The following is a 23,080-nucleotide window of genomic DNA, read 5'->3' on the forward strand; positions in this document are numbered from 1 at the left end:
CTGGAGAAGGACATGGCAACCCACTCCAATACTCTTGCCTGGAAAATCCCATGGACGGAGGAACCTGGTAGGCTACAGTCCATAGGGTCATTCCCTGATGCCAGTTTTTCAAAAGATAAAGGAATTAATAAGAACCAGATAGCCCGCGGTGGAGGCTGAGATGTAAAAACAAAAGGTGTCAGAATCACCACTTAATCCTTGAAAAACTACCTTCAGGTTTAATTCATTACAGCTGGCGCCAAGCGTTTGTTTTGCCCAAAACAAGTATGGCCTCCATCAGAGTCAATTCCCTTTCCCTTGCGGACCAATCGAAATCTAGCATTCAGGGCAACCGGTGTCCTCACTTCCGCCTTGGCTGCTAGAGTCTAACTCTTTTAGCGAGTCAGGACGGTCCGCCTGCTATTCGGAACGGCTCCGGCGGCCAAAGCGGCGAGGGCCGGAGGCAGCGGGCGGGATGAGCGCGACGCCCGGCGGAGGGGTACGGACGCTGCGGGTGCCCGGCCGCCACGGCTACGCTGCTGAGTTCTCCCCGTACCTGCCGGGCCGACTAGCCTGCGCCGCCTCGCAGCACTACGGCATCGCGGGTGAGGCCGGGTCGCGCCGAGCCTCCCGGGCGGGGGCGGGTTCCAGCCAAGGTCCAGCTCCTCCCCGTGGTCGGAAATCACTTCCGACAGTAGACGGCGCGGCAAAAGAAGGCCAGGGGTAGCCGAGGAGTTGGCTGGCTTCCTGATCGCTTTTGTCCAGTGTGGGGAGTTGGTCTAGAGTAGAGTGCCTCACCTTTCCACTTACTGTGCGGAAACAGGATGTGGAAGGTGCCTAGTGCCCGTAATCCTTACTCTTAAAGAGCGCACCAACTCCTTCGCCGGCAAGACACATACCCCGCCTGGTACGAGTGGCCCCTCCTACCGGTCCGACCGGACCCACAGCACTTGGAAGACGGTCTGCAGGATCACCCCAGTACTGGTTAATTGGACCACATTCACCACAGGCTGTGCGTCGTAAGGATGCACCCTGTTCAGTTCAGTTCAGTTCAGTTCAGTCACTCAGTCGTGTCCGACTCTTTGCGACCCATGGACTGCAGCACGCCAGGCCTCCCTCTCCGTGACCAGCTCCAGGAGCTTGCACAAATTCATATCCATCCAGTCGGTGATGCCATCCAACCACCTCATCCTCTGTCGTCCCCTTCTCCTCCTGCCTTCAATCTTTCCCAGCATCAGGGTCTTTTCCAAGGAGTCAGTTCTTGGCATCAGCTGGCCAAAGTATTGGGGCTTCAGCATCAGTCCTTCCAGTGAACAGACGCTAGGCGTTTCCCCGCAAGAACCAGCAAGAAATTCAGGAAGCTCTGAGTCCTTTGTTGTCTTGGGAGGAATACTGACATATACAGGCAGTTAGAGGCTCAAATTAATTGTCTCTGGTTGAAAGGCAGGATTCCCTTCTTGATTTTGGACTTTCTTTTAATTAATTTCCTAGCTCTCGTTTACACACTGAAATTTTATGAAACAATTCATTGCATAATATCAGATCGCGATAGTGTTTTTTTTTTTTTTTTGTAGAATCATACAGTTGAAAAAAAAGTGATTTCTACAGCTCAGAAGAAGAGAAATATTTGCTTTTTATGTTTTCACTATTAGCTTTTAGTGGTTGCAAATTCAGATTTGCAATACTTGCCCACCTTTAAGGTTGAAGACTCGTGAGTTTGTAATGATGTTTTAAATTAAATCCTTAAAAATCTCTCTAAAATGTGTTTTTTTATGTCAATCATGTATAAATAGAGCTTTTTTTTTTTCTTCCAACCGTGTAACAAATCTAACTTTCTAAAATACACTGATCTTGAGTAAAATAACTCCTCTTTGATAGGTAATGGTATATTGTGTTCAGCACTTTACTGCCAAGTATGTGGTAAAATCCACCAGGTATGTGTTTTTAAATCACGCACAATGTATTTTAGGTTTTTTGTGGAGGCAATGTGATGTATTATAGTAGAAGGTGTAGTCCCTGGTGTCTATAAGCCTGAGTTTCCTCTCCTGTGAATAGGAATGATCACACATGTTTGGGAAGTTTGTGTACATGTCATCCTGGCCATAGAGGATGCACTTAAATATCTCTCCCCTGTTCAGCTGTGTCTGGAATCCAAGTGTAGGTGAGATAGTAAATTTAATATTTAATTACTGAAGTACAATGTAGAGAGACAGAAATGGAGAGCGCGGTCCTGATCATTTTGTTTATGTGGTCTCAAGGAAGTTTAGGGAGAAATTTGTGACTGTAGTATTGTTCTCAGTTCTTGATACCCCTTTGGCTTGACCTCAACTTTTTTCTCCTTTAGGCAGTGGAACTCTGCTAATATTGGATCAAAATGAATCTGGGCTTAGGCTTTTTAGAAGGTAAGATGGTTCTATTAAAATTATATGTATTCTCTGTTGCTTTTGGTTTTAAATCTTTGTAATCAGTAAGATGTTTTAATTTGTAATATAAAAAAGCCTTCAGGATTTGCATATTGTGGAACTGATTTTTGCCATTAACTTGTGATTGTCACTTTTCTTCTAAATCTCTTGTTGTTCAATATTCACTTATAAATGATAAAACTTAAACATACAAAAATGTAAGCTAGTTGGTATCTTGTTTGACATTCCTATCTTTGCTGTCTTCTTTTTAAAATTTATTTGGCTGCATCGAGTCTTAGTTGTGGCGCACAGGATATTTGTTGTGTCACATGGAATCTTTAGTTGCGGTGTGTGGCCTTAGTTGCCCTGGGCGTCTGGGATCTTAGTTCCCAGACCTGCATCCTCTGAATTGCAAGGTGGATTCTTAACCACTGGACCACCAGGAAAGTCACCTTTGTGTCTTAGTGTAGGTTAGCTTTACTCATTCAGGAACTAATTATTACCTTTTTCCCTTTCTTCACTCTGTACTTTTCTTATCTATGTGACTGTTAGATAAATTAACACCTCCATCAGGGTTAGTCAAGGGTGGAGAAAGGAAAGGAAATTTCCTCAGAAAATAACTACCTGCTGATAGCTCAGGTGAAAGATTTATGGGGAACACTGAAATTATTGATCTAAATTGATATTTTCAAGTGCTTGCTGATCCCTCCTTTGAACCACAGAAGACAGCGAGCACCCAAGTGTGGCAGCGTGTTCTCATGTAAATGGTGTCCTATTTCTAGTTGGAAGCCCTGACGTTAATTTGCTGTGCAGTTCTCTGGCCTCGTAACTGGGCTGTTCTTTTAAGGTTCTCTGCACTTGTTTCTGCATCTATCAAGTGCCTACTCTATGAAATCTCCCATATTTGTGAAGACATTGTGAGATAGTGTTAAAAATATGTGATAAACTGAAAAAAAAAGATTATTATTATATGTTCAGCTGCCTGTGTAACTAGATTTTTTTATTTTAATTTTCCTGGTGTAGCTTTGACTGGAATGATGGTTTGTTTGATGTGACCTGGAGTGAGAACAATGAGCATGTGCTGGTCACCTGTAGTGGCGATGGCTCCTTACAGCTCTGGGATACCGCCAGGGCCACAGGGCCACTGCAGGTCTTCAAGGAGCACACTCAGGAGGTAGGAAGGAGGTCTTTCTGGGTTGATTATTTTTCTTTGGTTGAAATCCATTTGGGGGTGGACACATGGGGACACGAAGTTTTAGTGTTTCCTGTACATGTTAGATGTCACTGGTTATTTGATTATCCAAACATCAAGTACCTCTTGGCCTAAGGAGCTGGGAAAGAAGGAAAGGTCAGGCTTCTCATTAGTCAGTAAAAACGCCTCTGGTAGGAAGTATACTGTGGCACTGTTTCCTCCAGAGGCCCATTACTTTCTTTAGACTTTAGAAAGGCTATGCCTCCATACACTGCCTTAAGATAGAGGTAGGCGGACTTTTCACCCAGACATTGTAAGATTGCCTTTAGGGGTTCACCAAGGATTTTCAGAATGTATTTAAGCATGAGCATGAAATCCTGAATATAAAGCAGAGCTTACTGAATAAGTTTAAAAACTAAATCTCGTTCATGTACCAGATATTGTCTGTGTATATGGGTAGCATAGGAAATAGTTTGGCCTTCAGTCATATTAAAATACATATATACTTTTACTGAACATGATAGTAAAAATTTTCTCCTTGGGTGTGTTTTAAAATTCTTCTCAGTAGATCCTTCAAATGAAGCCAGTTCCTGGCTTCAGTAAATGCTTATTAGATGCAAAAGTGTTAGTTTTTTGTAATAACAGAGTAGTTATGTGAAGATTCTAAACATCATTTTTATAGCTCTAGCTATTAAAAATCATAATTTCTGAGATTGTGATGAAAATAATAGAAAATTTCAGTTATTCCATTTTATTGTGAAGGAGGATCTTTGAGTAGATGTAGTTGTGAATGATTGTATTTTGATAGAAGCACTGAACACTAAGATAGCTTTGATAAGGGAGGAACTTTAGCTTTAGGATGTTCAGTGCAAGAATCCTCACAAAGCAGTATGTCCAGAATTCAGTTGTTTTTACCATTTCCATGTATTACTTACAGTTAGCTGAATGTTTTTTCTTTCTTTTTTAAAATTATTTTTCCTCTCAAAAATTTTTTCTTAAATCTTTGGGCCTTGTATTGCTTATCTGTATAAATTCTAGGGTTGTAACTAACAAATCATAAAGTAATATATCCAGTTATGTTAAATCTGAGAAACTGGTTTGTAGGGAACTAGGTTTAAAGAAGGTTGAGAAGTGCTTGCAAACGAGACTCTCAACCAGGGCTGAACATTCTTGCAAATGAGATGTTCTGCCCAGTGTAGGGAACTAGGTTTAAGGAAGATTGAGAAGTGCTTGCTAACGAGACTGTCAACCAGGGCTGAGCATTCTTGCAAACGAGATGTTCAGCTAAAAATCCTATTTGTTCCCATGGGAAAAGAACATTGCTTGCACACAAGGGTGTTTCTCTGATTCCTCAAAAGGAACAGACCTTGGGACAAAACGGATTCTAAGTTGATAAGGAAGTTCCCCAAAACAAAGTCTTAGCTGCAGTAAATAAGCCAAGGTAAAGGTTATCTCGCCCTGCGCCTGCACACTGTATAGTCTCTGAATCATAGTGCTTGGCAGGTTGCCCTGTAGGGGGTTGTGCAAAAGATATAAAATAAAGTAGCTGTAAGTAGAAAGTGTTAAAATATAAAGATTTAAACCACTCTGCAGTGTTGGTGTTTCATTCCGTCGCCGACACTGGTTTAATGTTTTCCTTTAAATGAACTTTACATTGTTATTTCACATATCCTAAAACAGCATATATTCATGAACCATGGAACTGATGGCTAACTTAGTGTGTACATTTATTTAATGTATGGTAAAATAAATACATAAGATTAAATGTAGGTACCAGTTAAAATCATGTCTTGTACAACCAGTGATGTGTGTATACTGCTACAATTCTGAAAAATACTGTTCTAGAATGTTCTTTGTGATTGCAGCTCCATCTTTACTTCATCTCAGTGAAAGTGAATTTCACTCTCTTATATGATAACTTATTTGGCTTTGTTTTTTAAGATTTGCCTGTTTGTTTTTTGGCTGTGTTGGCTGCACACAGGCTTTCTCTAGTTGCAGCAGGCAGGGTTTGCTCTTCTTTGTGATGTGCAAGCTTCTTATTGCAGTGACTTCTCCAGAGCACGGGCTCTCAGCCGTGGACTCCAGGAGCTACAGTGCATGGGCTCAGTAGTTGCTCTGTGGCATGAGGGATCTTCCCCAACCAGGTATCGAACTCGTATTGCCTGCGTGGCAAATTGGAGTCTTAACCACTGAACCACCGGGGAAGCCCCTATTTGGCTTTTTGATTGCTCTATTGGTTAGACAGTTGCTTTCTTAAAACCAAATCTATCTTCAGTATCAACTCACTGTTGCTTCTAACGCCTTTCTCTGACATGATGAAACCAAGTCCTGTCCCCACTTCCAAGGAGAACCGTTGGAAGTAGCCATCATGCCCTCTCTAAGTCTTCTCTCTTCCAGACTGTGTGTTTGTATTAATAATTCCATTGGCCTGTCCTCAGGTCATACAGTCTCTTTATCTTTCACCCTCCTGGTAAACTCCTTTGGGTAATCGCCTGTTTTACAGTGTTGCTTTAAACATTGTAAACCTAATTTATTCCAGAAATATGATTATTTATGTTGAGCTTTTTATGACTTTGCCACCATGATCTTAAGCCTGTAGTTCTAATAGGTCTCCCTGGTGGCTCATATGGTAAAGCGTCTGCCTTCAATGTGGGAGACCCGGGTTCTATTCCGGGTGGGGAAGATCCCCTGGAGAAGGAAATAAATGGCAACCCACTCCAGTACTCTTGCCTGGAAAATTCCATGGGCAGAGGAGCCTTGTAGGCTACAGTCCATGGGGTTGCAAGAGTTGGACATGACTGAGCGGCTTCACTTCTTCACTTCTTCTAATAATATTACTTAACATGGTTGTAATATTTTCCTGAGCCAAGTTGTAGTGCTGGGTTACTTTTAGTCAACTTGTAAAAAGTACCTCGATCTTTGTTATTTGAGTTACTGTTAAACTAGTAGTTTATAAGTGTTTTTCTATAGTTATATAACTAATTTTTTTAACTGAAGACATGTTATTATTTGTTTTTTCAGACTTTTATTCTAGGTTGCCCTTCATTTTTGTTTCAAATGCAATTTTTGATAAACATTTGTATCAGATGCGTAGGCCATTAGAATAACAGAAAACCGGAGTAAAAGTGCATTCAACAATCAGAGTGTGTTATTTCACATAACTAGGCATATGAAGGTGGGATGGGTCCAGGTTTGGTTAATTTAGGCTTGACAGTATCATCAAATACCCAGGTTTCTCCCACCTTTCCACTCTGTTCTCCTCAGTGGATTTCTTTATTCTTAGACTCCCTATGGTTCCAGTTATTAGCTTGCTGCAAACGTAATTGTGGTTTGGGACCATGAATCTTAAATCATTATAACGAGGCTCTAAAAGAAAACTTTATTATCAAAATAAGAAGCATTATAATCAACACATTTTTGCCATGAGAAATAACTTTATTCCTGTAACATAAAAATCCATGCTTTGGTGGGATGTAATGAACTCTTGGAAAGCATTTTCTGCTGCTGCTGTTTGTGGAAGTGTTTTCCCTGCAAAAAGTTAGGATACTTGAAGAAGTGGTAGTCAGTGAGTCAGAGGTCTGGTGAATATGGTGGGTGAGGTAAAACTTCGTAGTCCAATTTGTTCAACTTTTGAAGCGTTGGTTGTGCAATGTGTGGTTGGGCGTTGTCATAGAGAAGAATTGCGCTCTTGCTGTTGACCAACAGCAGCGGCAGGTCTTGCAGTTTTTGGCAGGTCTCACCCATTTGCTGAGCATACTTCTCAGCTGTAATGGAATTCAGGAATCTGTAGTGCATCAGACCAACAGCAGACCACTAAGCAGAGACCATGACCTTTTTTGGGTGCAAGTTTGGCTTTGGGAAGTGCCTTGGAGCTTCTCAGTCCAACCACTGAGCTGGTCAAGGCTCGTTGTCCTATAGAATCCACTTTTTGTTGCACATCACAATCCGATCAAGAAATGGTTTATTGTTGTTGCATAGAACAAGAGAAGGTGACACTTCAAAAGACAGTTTCTTTTGATTTGTGGTCAGCTCATGAGGCACCCACTTACTGAGTTTGTTCACTTTTCCAATTTGCTTCAAATGCTGAACAACCATTGTCGACATTGAGTTCTTTGGCAGCTTCTTGTGTAGTTGTAAGAGGATCAGCTTTGGTGATCGCTCTCAGTTGGTGGTTGTCAACTTCTGATGGCTGGCCACTGTGCTCCTCATCTTCAAAGCTCTTGTCTCCTTTGCGAAACTTCCTGAACCACCACTGCACTGTCCGTTTGGTAGCAGTTCCTGGGCCAAATGCATTGTTGATATTGCAAGTTGTCTCCGCTGCTTTATGACCCATTTTGAACTTGAATAAGAAAATTGCTTAACTTTGCTTTTTGTCTAACATCATTTCCATGGTCTAAAATACATATGAACAGCAAGTAATAAGTCATTAGCAAAAAAACATAAAGCAAGAAATGTGTATTTAAATGATGTATAACATAACCACATTTATTTAAGAATGGATTTCAGTGTCAAATGGCACATTTCAACAGTGCAAAAAGCTCAATTACTTTTGCACCAGCGTAGTATCATCTCCGGAGAAGGCAATGGCACCCCACTCCAGTACTCTTGCCTGGAAAATCCCATGGGCAGAGCAGCTTGGTAGGCTGCAGTCCATGGGGTCGCGAAGAGTCGGACACGACTGAGCAACTTCCCTTTCACTTTTCACTTTCATGCATTAGAGAAGGAAATGGCAACCCACTCCAGTGTTCTTGCCTGGAGAATCCCAGGGACGGGGGAGCCTGGTGGGCTGCCACCTGTGGGGTAGCACAGGGTTGGACACGACTGAAGCGACTTAGCAGCAGCAGTGGTATCATCTCACTATATGCCCAGTCTCAACTCTGTCACTTGTGAGGGAAACAAGCCACCACCCATGTGCTTTCACCTGAGTAAGTTCACCCCTGGGATGAGCGAGGAAGGGACAGAGCTTTCCCTAAAGGACAGAGCTGTGATTGAGGTGAGCAAGGAGAAAGGGAGATTGGTGGTTGGGAAGGTACCCGTCAGTGCGAGCTGCAATATTACTTCTTGTCTTTCTCATGATGGTTAGTAAAAGTCAAACCACACCAAGCAGGATGATGAGTGGAGGACTGTCAGGCCCTCAGAAAGGTCATCCTCCATGAGATTAAGAGAATTTCTGGTAATCGGCCTAAAAGCTCAGTATTAAGATACCAAATATCTGGCATTTTTCATTAGAGAGAAATACAGCATTTATGTAAAGTTTGTCTCTTACACCAAGTATGCAGAAACAAAAGGGCTGATTTAAAATCAAACAGTTTTGAGGAGCTACTAAATATTCGTTGAATATTCAGCAAACAGTGTTGAATAAATTAAATTCGGCCATTAGTTTTCTGATAGTCAGATGAATAGTCACTGAAGCAAAAAGGAGACATCCAAGACCTAGATGTATTTTAGGCCTAAAGGAATGAAAGTGACATGAAAAGAAAAAAACGCATGGACATTTTCCCTTTGCATGGCTTCTAAACTTAGCATCAAAGCAGGAGTTGATTTTTCTCTGTATTGTTTAACTGTAGAGGCCATTATGTCTTTTGAGCCCCATAGAATGCCTTTAGCTTAGCCTGCTGTTGAATATATAATGGGAATGAAGAATGAGAAAACTTTAAAAGATTCAGCAAGGAGAAAAAAGAGTGAATTGAGACTTCTGTTTCTGACTTCATGGCTTATAGTATAGTGCTGTTGAGAGTGAGTTAAAAGTGACTTTAAAGATGACAGATTCAGTTTAATACTTCGACACCTGATGCTCAGTGTGCTTATTACAGTTTTTTAAAATAGTTAAACTTTGTCTTCATTGTGAAATAGTGAGGCGTATCAGTTTGCTGAAAAGCTTTAAGAGAGATTTGATCCATTTAAAGTCTTTGATCATGAATTGATAAATAAAGAATCAAGGCATTTATCCTGCTTTTCCTGTATGAATTTCATTGTGGGGTAGTCAAATAGTTGGTATGGAAAATTTCTTGTATTAGAATCTTCCTAATACAATAGGAAGCTAAAAAAAAAAAAAAGACTGAACTGAATGAGGAAACAAGTCAAATTCAGAATGTAGAACATTCCGTAGGACCAATAATTTTGTTTCTTCAGGAAATAAATGTCATTGGTAGGGTAAGGCAGCAGGAAAACCAAGGTGGGGAGCGAATTTTCTTAGATTGAAAAGATTTAAGAGGCATAACAGCTGAGTATAAAATAGGAACTTTGGATCCTCGTTTAGATCTGTGTGTGCATGCTCCATTGTGACCGACTTTTGCGACCCCGTGGACTGTAGCCCACCAGGCTCCTCCTCCATCCATGGAATTTTCTAGGCCAGAATACTGGAATTGGTTGCTGTTTCCTCCTCCAGGGGATTTCTGTGACCCAGGGATCTAACCCACATCTGTTGCATCTCCTGCATTGGAGGTGGGTTTTGTTTTTTTTTTTTTTTTTTAACCAACTGTGCCTCCTGGTAAACCAACTAGAAAAGATGTTTTTGATGCAGTTAGGGAAATAGGAATATGGACTAAGTATTAGGTGATGTTAAGGAGCGGTTGTTAATATAAGGTGCGAAAATGGCCATGTGCTCATGTAAAAGGTGAAAACATTCTTACTTCTGAAGTATTTGTGAATGAAATAGTCTGACGGATTAAAATACTCCAACAGTCGTTCAGTCAGTAATGGAACAGATGAAATAGGATGGGTAAAGTGTTGATAATTATGGAAGGTGTGTGATGGATATCTGAGGATTTGTTTTCTCTACTCTTATGTGCATTTTAAAATATCTATAATGGAAAATACTTTTAAATTTGTTTCATATTAAAAAAATGTAGCCCTTTCTAATCGCTTAGTAATTAAAATTCAGTGTCCCTTTCCTTTGTTGATAAGTATGAACATTCTGGATACAGTTTTTATTTGATGGTTTTTAATTAAATAGACCAACTTGAAAAAGGGCAGTACTGTGTGGTAGATTAAAACTGAGCTCTGTGGGAATTGGATTCAGTAATAGAATTTGTCCTCCTCAAACTGTAGTTTTGATGAGATTCAGGTTTCATAAAGCCCACAAAGTATTGTTCAGTGTTTTTTTTTTTTTTTTTTTCTTTTTACAATTTCCCAATTAATTTTCTTCACCACTACCAAGAGTAATTTCATAAGATAGGCCTTCGGAGGATCCTGTTTTTAAAGTATAGCTGCATATCACTCTTCTTTTTATATTTAACTTAACCATTTACCATGTCTGCTCTTTGAATGGGAGTGGAGCCGGGAATTGGGACTGGGGAAAAGATAGAAGAGTAGACTAATGTGAGATGTGCTTTCCACCCAGATTGTTTCTCTCTTCCTCATTCAGTCCACAAACTTTGATTAACTCTCTGTCTGCAAGGAACTGTATAAGGCCTAACAGGGAAGATGAACAAGTCAGGCAAGGTCCTTTCCCTCTCGGGGAAAGAAAGGCTTAAGCTGCTGGGTTAGTTAATTTGGAATGTAATACATGCTGTGAATGTACAGAGTGCTATGAGAGGGGAGGATCTGGCCTGGGGGAAGGGACGGGAGTGGGTGTGTGTGTGGGGACATCCTTGAGTCTGAGGAGACAGTTGGAATGAACTATTCAGGTAGAGATGTCAGAGGACAGGGTTCAAGGCAAAAGAAACTGCTTGCTTGCAAGGGAAGGGCTGAGTCTGTGTGCCTGGAGCAGTTAGCATTTTGGCTGTTATGCTAAGATCAGTGGAAGAATACTGCAGATTTAAAAATTTCCTATGATACACTTCGTGCATATAAAATATATGTGAGTTGTAAAAATATATAGTGAGCACTTACATATTCATCATTTAGGTTAAGAAATAAAACATTACCTGTACCATTGGAGCCCCTGGTTGCTGCTTCTGTCCTTCCTGTAGCTTCTTTTTTCTGAGTCAGTCCTTCATCCTCCTTTTTCCCCAAGAACAACCATTATCCTGAATTTTCTATTTATATCTTCCTTATTTTTCCTTTTAGTTTTATGCGCACACATGCACAGTTTTGCATGATTTTGACTTTTGGCTGAAAAGCAACAACGTGAGTGAATCTCAGTGTTGAGTGAAGATGGTAAGCTGTAGGAGCCATGTAGTAACCATGTGGAAACCAAGTAGGCAGCAGAGGATGAGACGGTTAGATAGCATCACCAACTCAATGGACATGGGTTTCAGCAAACGCTGGGAGATAGTGGAGGTCAGAGGAGCCTGTCATGCTGCAGCCCATGGGGTCCCAGAGTCAGATCCCACTTCCCAGCTGACCAACAGCAAATGGGTAATGGATTGGAGGTGAACAAGAATGGAGGAGGGAGCAGTTAGAAGCATCCTGTGATGTAGGTGGTCGCTTATGGTTGATGGTTGTAGCCTCTTCAGAGAAATTATATACAAACTCATGGCCCTTTGGAGTCTTGTTGCTCTGAGCCGTTTGACCTTGCTGGTCTTAAGGTGTGATGAGCTTGTTTCCTTCTAGGCTTGCTCTTTGCTTTGGAGACCTTTCCTCTCAAATCTGCAGGGTTCTGTCTCACTGCACTCAGGTCTCTGTTCAGAGACATCTTCACTGACCGCTTTGCTGAGCAGTGACCTGCCCCCTCCCCACCCTTGTTGTTATTTTCTAGTCTTCTTACTCTGCGTTATTTTTCTGAATAGTTCTTTTTGATCGCAACCTGAAATTATATACTTATAGCACATCTTCCGTTGCTAAAGTATAAGATCCACGAAGGCTGGTACTTTATCTGTTTTGCCTAACACTATACTCTTCGTCCCTTGTTCACAGTAAATATTTATTGAATAGATTTGACTTGAGATTGGGATAATGGAATCCGGTCATTCCTTTTTGGCTGTCTCCCAAACATCTCTCTTGCTGTAAATTTTTCTCAGGGCTTGAGGTTAATGCCCAAACCCTGTCCTTCCTAGACATTTCCACTTGACTATCAGGCTGTCACCTCAAACTCACCATGTCTAAAATTACACATTATCACTCTTCCTCCAGTCTTCCAGTGTCGTTAATGCCACCATTGCTGACAGTCCCCAGGCACAAAACCTTGGTGTTATCTTGCAGCGTTCACTAGTTCCCATCCCTAGGGAGCTTATGTCCCCATTTGTGTCTTTGAGGGAGTTTCTGGTCGCTGTTTTCACCTCTGCCTTCTGCTATTGACATTTTAGCCAGCCTGCAGGGCCTTGCGAAGATTCTTCTCTTCTGGGCATCAAGCTGAATTTTTCCATCCCACCAGCTTTTGTATTCATGGTCTACAGTTTTTGTGTTTTAAACACAATATCCTGGCTTACACTGTTACGTTTCCATGTCCTAGTATTTTTAAACACAGTAAGGCAAACAAAAAGTATTTATTGATTGAATCACCTTTATCTCCTTTTTTATCCCATTTTAAACCTCACCACGTGTGTTCTATGCTCGGTCTTGTTGTCCTAGACCTTGATGCTTGCCACTTTGTCCTGTGTCACATAGCAGAGCTGGCAGCAGCATAGTTTTCATACCTCCTGTCTTTTGTTATCTTTGGGGCTGGGTTTTCTCTGAGCCCATGGAGGCTCTTGAAGTTTTAAAAATGAGAAGTCATAAGGTTTCAAGTCCTGTGTCACACTGGAAATGTGGAGGGGCAGAGGAGTCTGAGCTAATGATGTTAGCAGTAGCTCTTTATAATTACTTAGCCACGATGCAGGTTGTGGAGATAAATTTGGTTTTTTAAATCATTATATTGCAATGAGCACAGACTCTTTAGGTCTCAAGATCTTCTCTGATTGCCTCCAAGCTTATCTTTTTCCATCCGTAACTGACAGATGACTGCAGCACCTCTTTGGATTTTGCTGACCCTACTGTGTACTTTATGAGCTACTCTGTTGCGGGGTTGCGATTTCTTTGGTGTTCCGACTGCTCTTCTCTCTTTTGTAAGAATACAGGCTGCAGCTGGGCCACAACTAGAGTGGTGGAGTGCTTACTTTGGATATGTAATTTAAGTGGAGTGAAAGCGAGGTTGCTCAGTCGTGTCTGACTCTTTGCGACCCCATGGAATGTAGCCCACCAGGCTCCTCCGTCCATGGGATTTTCCAGGCAAGAGTACTGGAGTGGGTTGCCATTTCCTTCTCCGGGAGATCTTCCCAACCTAGGGGTTGAACCTGGGTCTCCCGCATTGCAGGCAGACGCTTTACTGTCTGAGCCACCCCAAAAAACCTCCCAGGTGGCACTGGTGCGAAAGAACTCGCCTGCCAAAGTGGGAGACACGAGACACGGGTTTGATCCCTGGTCAGGAAGATCCCCTGGAGGAGGAAATGGCAACCCACTCCAGTATTTTTGCCTGGAAAATTCCACGGAGAGAGGAACCTGGCAGGCTACAGTCCATAGGGTCGCAAAGAGTCTGACAGGTCTGAGTGACTGTACACAAAAAGCTCAGTAGTCAGGATAAATAATCTCTTGTGTTCATGCTAAGTCGCTTCAGTTGTGTGTCAGACTCTTTGTGATGCCGTGGACTATAGCCAGTCAGGCTCCTCTGTCCATGGGATTCTCCAGGCAAGAGTGCTGGAGTGGGGTGCCTCCTCCAGTGGATCTTTCTTAACCAGGGCTTGAATGTGTGTGCCTTGAGTCTCTTACATCTCCTGGATGGGCAGGTGTGTTCTTTACCACTAGCGCCACCTGGGAAGCCCTAAACAATCTCTTAATGCAGTATTTTTGAAATCAAAATTAACGTAAATCTGCAGTGAGCCAAATATCAAAGTTTTAAGTAAAGGCAGAATCAGTGTTACCAATTTTTTTGGTTTTAAACTCAAGTTCCAATATGGCTAGGCATAGCATTAGGCAGCAGAGAGCAGGGAACCCATACTTTAGCTGCCACAAACCCCAGACAGTCATACTTCCTGCATAAATATGGTAGAGTTTTTAGATTCAAAATAAACCTGCTGGCTGTTCACACTTAATGGCATATTCTTGGGTCTGGGGCAGGACTGCTTTTGTGAAGTTTCATTATGCACATAATTTAGTTGAACTTAGCTTCCAGTAGTGATCTGTATATGACCTGTTTTATCTGATAACAGGATTAAAACTGTTTCCATAAGTTTTCAAAAATTCACTTAAAGTGATTTACTGAGAGCAGCATTAGATAACTGAAGCTGTTTACCAATAGATCTGAAAGGAAAACCTGGTTCCTATATGCTTTTATCAAGAAAGACTAAAATATTAATTGAATTTTACTGCTTTCTGATAAACATTGGCCTGGCAAGTGTTTTTAGATGACTAACTTTCTAATCTTCTCTGATGTTTCTTCAGGGTGCTGCAGACAGTGATTTATTGGGAGGTTTAAACATATGTATAATTTGTTTTAGTGGAGAAGATCTTAGAAATACTCTGTAGGATTCTCAGCTCTGTAGAGTGGAGTCTTATCTGTTAGGGGTAAGTCTAGGGGCATAGACACAATGACCTTTGTCTGACACTGTGGGGAGGTTTATAGAGCTTTGATGTTTTAACCAAGTGAATTAGTTGTTCTAACTGACTATTCGGTTATAAACAGATAAGATGTAATGTTGAACTTGATGCTCTTTCCTTTTTTTTAAATTAATTTATTTATTTTAATTGAAGGATAATTACAATATTGTGATGGTTTTTGCCGTACATCAACATGAATCGGTCATAGGTATACATGTGTCTCCCCCGCCCCAGCTCTTTCACTTTATAAATGACACTTTTAAATGTTTTAGGTGTACAGTGTTGACTGGAGCCAAACCAGAGGTGAACAGCTTGTGGTGTCTGGCTCATGGGATCAAACTGTCAGACTGGTATGTCAGCATTACTGTATGTAAAACCAGATATTCCCTTCCCCAGAGTGTCCACTCAAGTTTTTTATTTTCTAGAACATACTTCTCTTGCTTTTCAGTTAGACAGCTAATTTTCTTTTCAAAAAACATTGTATTAAAGGGCTTATTAGAATTTAAAATTTTCTAATCTTTGAGCTATAAAATAATAATTAGCTCAGCATTATTTTGGCCTCTTAAATATTATGCTGCTTTATATAAAAATATACTTTACATAAATCCTTGAGATATATGTATATATTGTATGTGTATATATATGATGTATCATATATAGTATATATAAAGCATAAATTTTAATTTACTCCTGTTAAGTGATTGATCTGTTCCTTTATTTGTAGTGGGATCCAACTGTTGGAAAGTCTCTGTGCACTTTTAGAGGTCATGAAAATGTCATTTATAGCACGATCTGGTCTCCCCACATTCCTGGCTGCTTTGCTTCATCCTCAGGTAAATAATAAATTTACCAAAAACCTTGTTTGTGGTGAATGGTGACCTCACTTTCCCCAGAAGGTGGCGCTGTGTACCTTAGGTTTGGAGAAGTGAGCATTCCTACTTGAACTCTTGAGACTATTTCATTCTTTCTTAGTCTCTAGACAAGAATTAGCCAACCTGCTTCTAACCTTTTGCCTTAACATGTATTCTTTTGGTGAGATGAGAGGTCAGGGACAAAGTGAGGACTCTGACATTGAACTTGATTGAATTTGAAAACTCCTTTCAGTGGTCAATTGTGGGACCTCAGGGTGATGTGATGACTTTTCTCATCAGTAAAATGGGGCTTGTGGAGTTGTTCACAGGATGAAATAAGGAAACACAAAATGTCTCACACATAGTTAACCTCCTTTGCTTGATATTTACCCCTCTGTTAGGGATTAATTCATTGCCACTAAGCCATAGCAAGACTGTATTTGGTATGATCATTTTTCCTGTTTGCTTTTAATGTATGTCTTCAATTCTAAGATTAAGTAGATACATACATGTATATATCTCTATATTTTTTAATGGACAGAAGTCATTTTATAGACGTTTAAAAATTAGATTTTGTAGTGTTTGCATGAGGGTTTACAAATTTGGTTCTTTAGGCCAATTCATAAATCATGTATAATCTGAACAATATACATAATTTGTAGAGAAACATCGCACAGCTTGTCTGCAGTCCATTTAAAACAACATGGGCCACCTGCCAAATGGTCGTTGAAATAGCGGCCCGCACCGTCACTCGCCCCTGGCTGCTCTAGAGCACCTCTCCCCTGGCTGTTTGCCTTTCTCTCACATGCTGCAGCCCTGCCGTCACAGCTCTTGTACTTTTATTCTTTTGCCTTTTTCCCCACCAGCCTAGCCTGTCAACTTCTGTGGTCCTGGCTTTACATGAACAAGTTCAGTGGCAGGGTCCTCCCAGAGGATGATGGGGAGAAGAGGCTGAGACAGCAAGAACAATTTTCCTTTCTGTCCCTGGTTAGACGGTAGAGTCATTCCCAGTGGGGAAACAGTACATTGGAAGTCAGAGTTATATTCATGTGGTTTAGAATGGAATATTAATTTTTAGTAATATCATAATATCTGTCACACCATGACTTTTTGTAATGTAAATTTGTCAAGCACAACTATTAATGAACAAATATGGTTTAATTAATGATTAATTCATGATTAACGATCTGTCTTAGGTAGATCCTAACCAGTTATGAATCTTTCCAAGTTGGAAACCAGTCTAGCTCCTTTTATTAGCTACTGAGCTGCTTTGGCTTAGATGGCTTTATCTTTGGTTTGTTGATCAGAGTAAGGTTGCTAAGTCTGAGTAACAGTTACAATAATGTATAACGTGTTAATTAATCATAAATGTTTGTGGTGATTGACAAGATAATATCAGCACTCTTTATTTCTTGTTTCTTGTATAACTATCAAAAAGTAAATTTATGAAGAGAAAACAGAAATGGTAACCCTGAAAATTTCTATTTGAGCATATACGTAGTGAAGAAATTCAGACACCACAGAGACATGCCAAATAAAAGGTAACTGCTCATTCCCCCTCTCCTATAGAACTGCTGTTAGTAACATTTTCCTGTATTCCTCCATAAAAAGTCTATGTCCATTCCAAATATATTAAAGTTTTTTATCTTCTAGAACATACTTCTCTTGCTTTTCAGTTAGACAGCTAATTTTCTTTTCAAAAAACATTATACTAAAGCGTTTATTAGAATTTAAAATTTTCTAATCTTTAAAATAAATTAGTAATTAGCTCAAAAGGAGGGTTTGTGGCCTATAAAAGTTGGGGTAAGCTCTAAAACTCTCACTGTGCCTTTGCCATTTCAAGAGAGACAAGAAAATTTGCTTCCCAAGTTGTGTACTTGCAGTGCACTTCTTTGTGTGTTTTCTTTGCTTGAATTGTTTTCATGTATTTCCAATAGGGCATGTGTCGTCTTCAACATAGCTGAGTGCCTTATACAAGCAAACACTGCAGTTTTTTGATTACTATTATATAAGCTATGGAAATAACTGTATTATCAAAATTTTTAAAACATATTTAAGGTTAATTTTGATTGTCAAAAGGGATATTATTGGTGAATCATTCAGGTCTTTAGTGAATGTCTGCTGTTGTCTAGGCACTGAAGATACACTGAGCATGTAGTCCAGTGGGAAAGAGATGCTAAGAAAAAACACCTAGGGACAGCAATGATGAGGAGCGTGAAGTTCTTTGAGAAAGAGGTCACAGCACAGTGGTTACGGACACAGACTCTGGAGCTGGACTTGCTGTGATCAGATTCTCCTTTCACTGCTCTTACATGGCTTCGGTCATGCTACTTAACCTCTGTCTCTTCATTCCTCATTTAAAAAATAAGAATGATAGTAATAACCTGTGTTGTGGAGTTTTGATGAGGATTAAGTGAATTAATTAAGATACAAGCTTGAAGGCTTAGGACCGTGCCTGGCACAGAGTAAGGGCGCTCTGAGTGGTGCCTCGTGTCATTAACGTGTGTGCTCAGGATTCGTGGGAACACAGCAAAGGATTCTTGAGCTTGTCAAAACTGGCTGGTCAGAGCAACTTCCCTAAGGAAATAGTGCTTCAGCTGCTACCTTATGAACAGGCAGATGAGGAGGTGAGAAGTGGGAAGTAAAGGGATGAACATGGAGAGTATAGGTCATGTTGGAGGAAGATCTGCATAGTCTTTGCATGCGTTATGTGCTGTAAGGATTGAGAGTCAGTGCTTACCTGGGAACTAAAACTCTGGGAACCGAGTTTCAGGTTTCTTGCTCCAGGTGGAATCTGAAATGTATGCTTGTATAATAACGTAACCTGTCCAGTGATCCTGAAACCTGGCCCACCATTGCAGTCCGTTGCTGTTGTTTAGTCGCTAAGTCGAAATTGGCTTTTTTTGCGACCCCATGGACTGTAGGCCACCAGACTTCTCTGTCCATGGGGTTTTCCTGACAAGAATACTGGAGTGGATTGCCCTTCCCTTCTGCAGGGGGTCTTCCTGACCCAGGGATCACACCCGCGTCTCCTGCATTGGCAGGTGGATTCTTTACCCCGAGCTACCAAGGAAGAAAGTGAAAGTGAAGTCGCTCAGTCGTAAAAAACAACAGAATTCTAGCCTTCATCTTAGTCCTACTGAATCAGATGCCTCTGAGAGGTGTATTTTTTAATCACCCAAGCTGAGTCTAGTGATGAGCCTGATTTGGGAAACACTGTACTAGTCTGTGATGTTGCTCTGTTTGAGATGTCTAATGAATAGCTTATTTCTGTTGATGTAATGGAAATTTCGTGCTTATTTTTAGCAGAAATATACTTATCTTTTAAAAACTCTATAGAATGGATTCAGTGCTGAATTCAAAGAAGTGGTTTCCTAAGATTGAGAACTTAGTTTTTTTCTGAGTTTTGCCAGTTATAGTTTGAGTTATATTATAGTCTTTTATCCATTAATTCTCTTTGTTTTCTTGCTTACAGACAAGAGTTTGCTATGAAACATACTATAGTATTTGCATAAAAATCATCTCAGCTGTAAAATTCATGGTTGAAGAACACAAAGTTGTAAAATATTTGTCTTCACAAATATTAAAAATGATAAGCAGCTTATATAATTGGCAGTCAAGACATAGTTTTATGTCTAATCCTGTGGTACACATATAGCTAATTATATCATTCAACTGCTTATAACAGTTTATATTTTAAGATAGTATATAATAATATGGGCTTCCCTGGTGGTTCAGATGGCAGAGAATCCACCTGTAGTGCAGGAGATCCGAATTCATTCCCTGGGTTGGCAAGATCCCCCGGAGAAAGGAATGGCTACCCACTCCAGTATTCTTGCCTGGCGGGGTTGCAAGGTGTCAGACATGACTGAGCAGCTAACACTTTCACTTTCATGAGAATATAATATTTAAATTTTTCTAAGAATTTGATCCCCCTCAAAGTTGTAGTACTAAATTTATCATTAGCTAAGTTAAGACAAACCAAAAGGAAGTAGGACTTAGACATTTAGATCTTCCTTAGCAGAGTTCTCTAAGGGTGTTGGTTTTGTTTCGTTTGTTAAAGTTTTATTCTTACATAATTCACATTTCCAAATTGTATGAGATGGAAGGGAAGAATATTTGAGCTCATTACATGAGGAGGATTAATATGGAGTAAACTTTCTTTTGAACCAAGAAAACTAAATTACTGCTATTACTGACTCCATATAATTGCATAAATCATAGCCATGCCTCAATGTGTGGAGTCCAGCAGTTTGAAAAAAACATCATTCTACTCAAAGAAAAAAGTCATTTGATAGACATCTGGCATTTCAAATAAATTAAATTATTTGGGCCCAATATGCATCTTTTGCTGTTCATTTCACTTCCTGGTTTCAGATTCACCGTTTACACTCATTCTCCTTACCCAGCTTCTTCTTAATGCCGCAACTTGAATTAGACATGGTAGTAGCCAGCACTTCCTGTACCATATCATGCACTTAAATGCACTGGTTTTGTTGCCAGTGGCAAGTCTGCAACTGATAAGAGAAGCTGGTAATTCAGGTGGGTCTGTGGCACTGCCGCAGGGCCCTGGTAAACGTCTGGCTGACAATGAAAGGCCAGTTGTCTGGAAAATGCAATTAAACAAGCAATATAAATATAGATGTCCTGGTGGCTAAACGAGTTGAATGAGTCATGGTACCAGTTGGCCAGAAGGTCTCTCTCCTACCTGGCAAATGAAATGAGGAGGAGGAAGTGCCGGATGTGCGGAAGTGGGATTCTCAGCTCCTTCAGAGCACTTCTCACTCTCTTTGTGCTCTTTAAGTTAACTGCCAGAGGGGACAACCTAAACTGTAGTCTTTAAAAAAAAAAAACTTTGCCTGACTATGCTGGTGAAGAACCAGAATATTGTCCCAGAGAAATTTGATAGAGGCATCCACCCAGCCTTTGTGGTGGTTATTTGTTTAATCTATTGTTGAAGTATATAATACACACACAGAACAGTGCCTATTTATAGCACGATGGATTTTCACAATGAACACACCTGTGTACTGGGGCTTCCCAGGTGGCACTAGTGGTAAAGAATCTGCCTGCCCATGCAGGAGACTCTGGAGACCTGGGCTCTCGGGACCCGGGTCAAGAAACAGGATGTTCTCAGAAGCCCCTCTTACATTCTTCATTACCACCCCTGTCCATTCGAGGGTGACCTCTGAACTGCCTCCTAATAGCATCGATTAATGTTACCTGTTTTTATGTTCTGCTGTCTTGGTTTCTTTTGCTCAGCATTATGTTTTGTGAGATTCATCCATATTGTTGCTAAAATTACTAGTTACTTCTTAACTCCTAGTCCACGTTTATTGTAATGTTTTGACACTGTAAAGCATTCGCATACACCCATAGAATGTAATTATTAGGATGAACATGAGCTCACTGAACTTTAAACAATGCTTTGAAGTGAAGTGAAGTCGCTCAGTCGTGTCTGACTCTTTGCGACCTATGGACTGTAGCCTGCCAGGCTCCTCTTCCCATGGAATTTTCCAGGCAAGAATACTGGAGTGGGTTGCCATGTCCTACTCCAGGGGATCTTTCTGACGCAGGAATCGAACGCATGTCTCCTACATCTTCTGCGTTGCAGGTGGATTCTTTACTGTCTGAGCCACCAAGGGAGCCTTTCAGACCTGATCGGTTCGGTTCAGTTCAGTCGCTCAGTCGCGTCCAACTCTGCGACCCCATGGACTGCAGCACGCCAGGCCTCCCTGTCCATCACCAACTCCTGAAGTTTACTGAGACTCATGTCCATTTGAGTCAGTGATGCCATCCAACCATCTCATCCTCTGTCGTCCCCTTCTCCTCTCACCTTCAATCTTTCCAGCATCCGGCTCTTTTCAAATGAGTCAGCTCTTTGCACCAGGTAGCCAAAGTATTGGAGTTTCAGCTGCAACATCCGTCCTTCCAGTGAACATTCAGGACTGATTTCCTTTAGGATGGACTGGTTGGATCTCCTTGCAGTCCAAGGAACTCTCAAGAGTCTTCTCCAACAGTACGGTTCAAAAGCATCAATTCTTTGGCTCTCAGCTTTCTTTATAGTCCAACTCTCACATCCATACAGTATGACTACTGGAGAAACCATAGCCTTGACTAGACGGACCTTTGTTGGCAAAGAAATGTCTCTGCTTTTTAATATACTGTCTAGGTTGGTCATAACTTTTCTTCCAAGGAGTAAGCATCCTTTTATTTCATGGGTGCAGTCACCATCTTTAGTGATTTTGGAGCCCAGAAAAATAAAGTCTGCCACTGTTTCCATTGTTTCTCCATCTATTTGCCATGAAGTGATGGGACTGGATGCCATGATCTTAGTTTACTGAATGTTGAGCTTTAAGCCAACTTTTTCACTCTACTTTTTCACTTTCATCAAGAGGCTCTTTGGTTCTTCTTCACTTTCTGCCATAAGGGTAGTGTCATCTGCATATCTGAGGTTATCTTCTGATATTTCTCCAGGCAATCTTGATTCCAACATGTGCTTCATCCAGCCCAGTGTTTCTCATGATGTACTTTGCATAGAAGTTAAATAAACAGGGTGGCAATATATAGCCTTAACGTATTCCTTTTCCTATTTGGAACCAGTCTGTTGTTCCATGTCCAGTTCTAATTGTTGCTTCCTGACCTGCATACAGGTTTCTCAAGAGGCAGGTCAGGTGGTCTGGTATTCCCTCTCTTGAAGAGTTTTCCACAGTTTATTGTGATCCACACAGTCAAAGGCTTTGGCATAGTCAATAAAAAAGAAATAGATGTTTTTTTCTGGAACTCTCTTGATTTTTCAGTGATCCAGCAGATGTTGGCAATTTGATCTGTGGTTCCTCTGCCTTTTCTAAAACCAGCTTGAATATCTGGAAGCTCATAGTTCACGTATTGCTGAAACCTGGTTTGGAGAATTTTGAGTATTACTTTGCTAGCCTGTGAGATGAGTGCAATTGTGCGGTAGTTTGAGCATTCTTTAACATTGCCTTCCTTTGGGATTGGAATTAAAACTGACCTTTTCCAGTCCTGTGGCCATTGCCGAGTTTTCTAAATTTGCTGGCATATTGAGTGCAGCACTTTCACAGCATCATCTTTTAGGATTTGAAGTAGCACAATTGGAATTCCATCACCTCCACTAGGTTTGTTCGTAGTGAGGCTTTCTAAGACCCACTTTGACTTCACATTCCAGGATATCTGGCTCTAGG

The 23,080-nt window shown here is 40.8% G+C and overlaps 1 protein-coding gene across 1 annotated transcript in view; it reads left to right on the forward strand.

The window, feature by feature from the left end:
- Positions 1-357: 357 nt before the first annotated feature.
- The window catches only part of PEX7 (peroxisomal biogenesis factor 7), a 75,930-nt gene continuing 53,207 nt past the window's right edge, over positions 358-23,080 (forward strand). Inside the window, exons 1-5 of the mRNA XM_027972493.3 lie at positions 358-584; positions 2,324-2,381; positions 3,405-3,555; positions 15,300-15,377; positions 15,752-15,860. Coding sequence (XP_027828294.2) covers positions 455-584; positions 2,324-2,381; positions 3,405-3,555; positions 15,300-15,377; positions 15,752-15,860 — 526 coding nt within the window. The 5' untranslated portion in view covers positions 358-454. The remainder of the gene's footprint in view (positions 585-2,323; positions 2,382-3,404; positions 3,556-15,299; positions 15,378-15,751; positions 15,861-23,080) is intronic.

This window comes from Ovis aries, chromosome 8 (genome assembly GCF_016772045.2).
Source record: "Ovis aries strain OAR_USU_Benz2616 breed Rambouillet chromosome 8, ARS-UI_Ramb_v3.0, whole genome shotgun sequence".
Classification (NCBI taxonomy): Eukaryota; Metazoa; Chordata; class Mammalia; order Artiodactyla; family Bovidae; genus Ovis; species Ovis aries.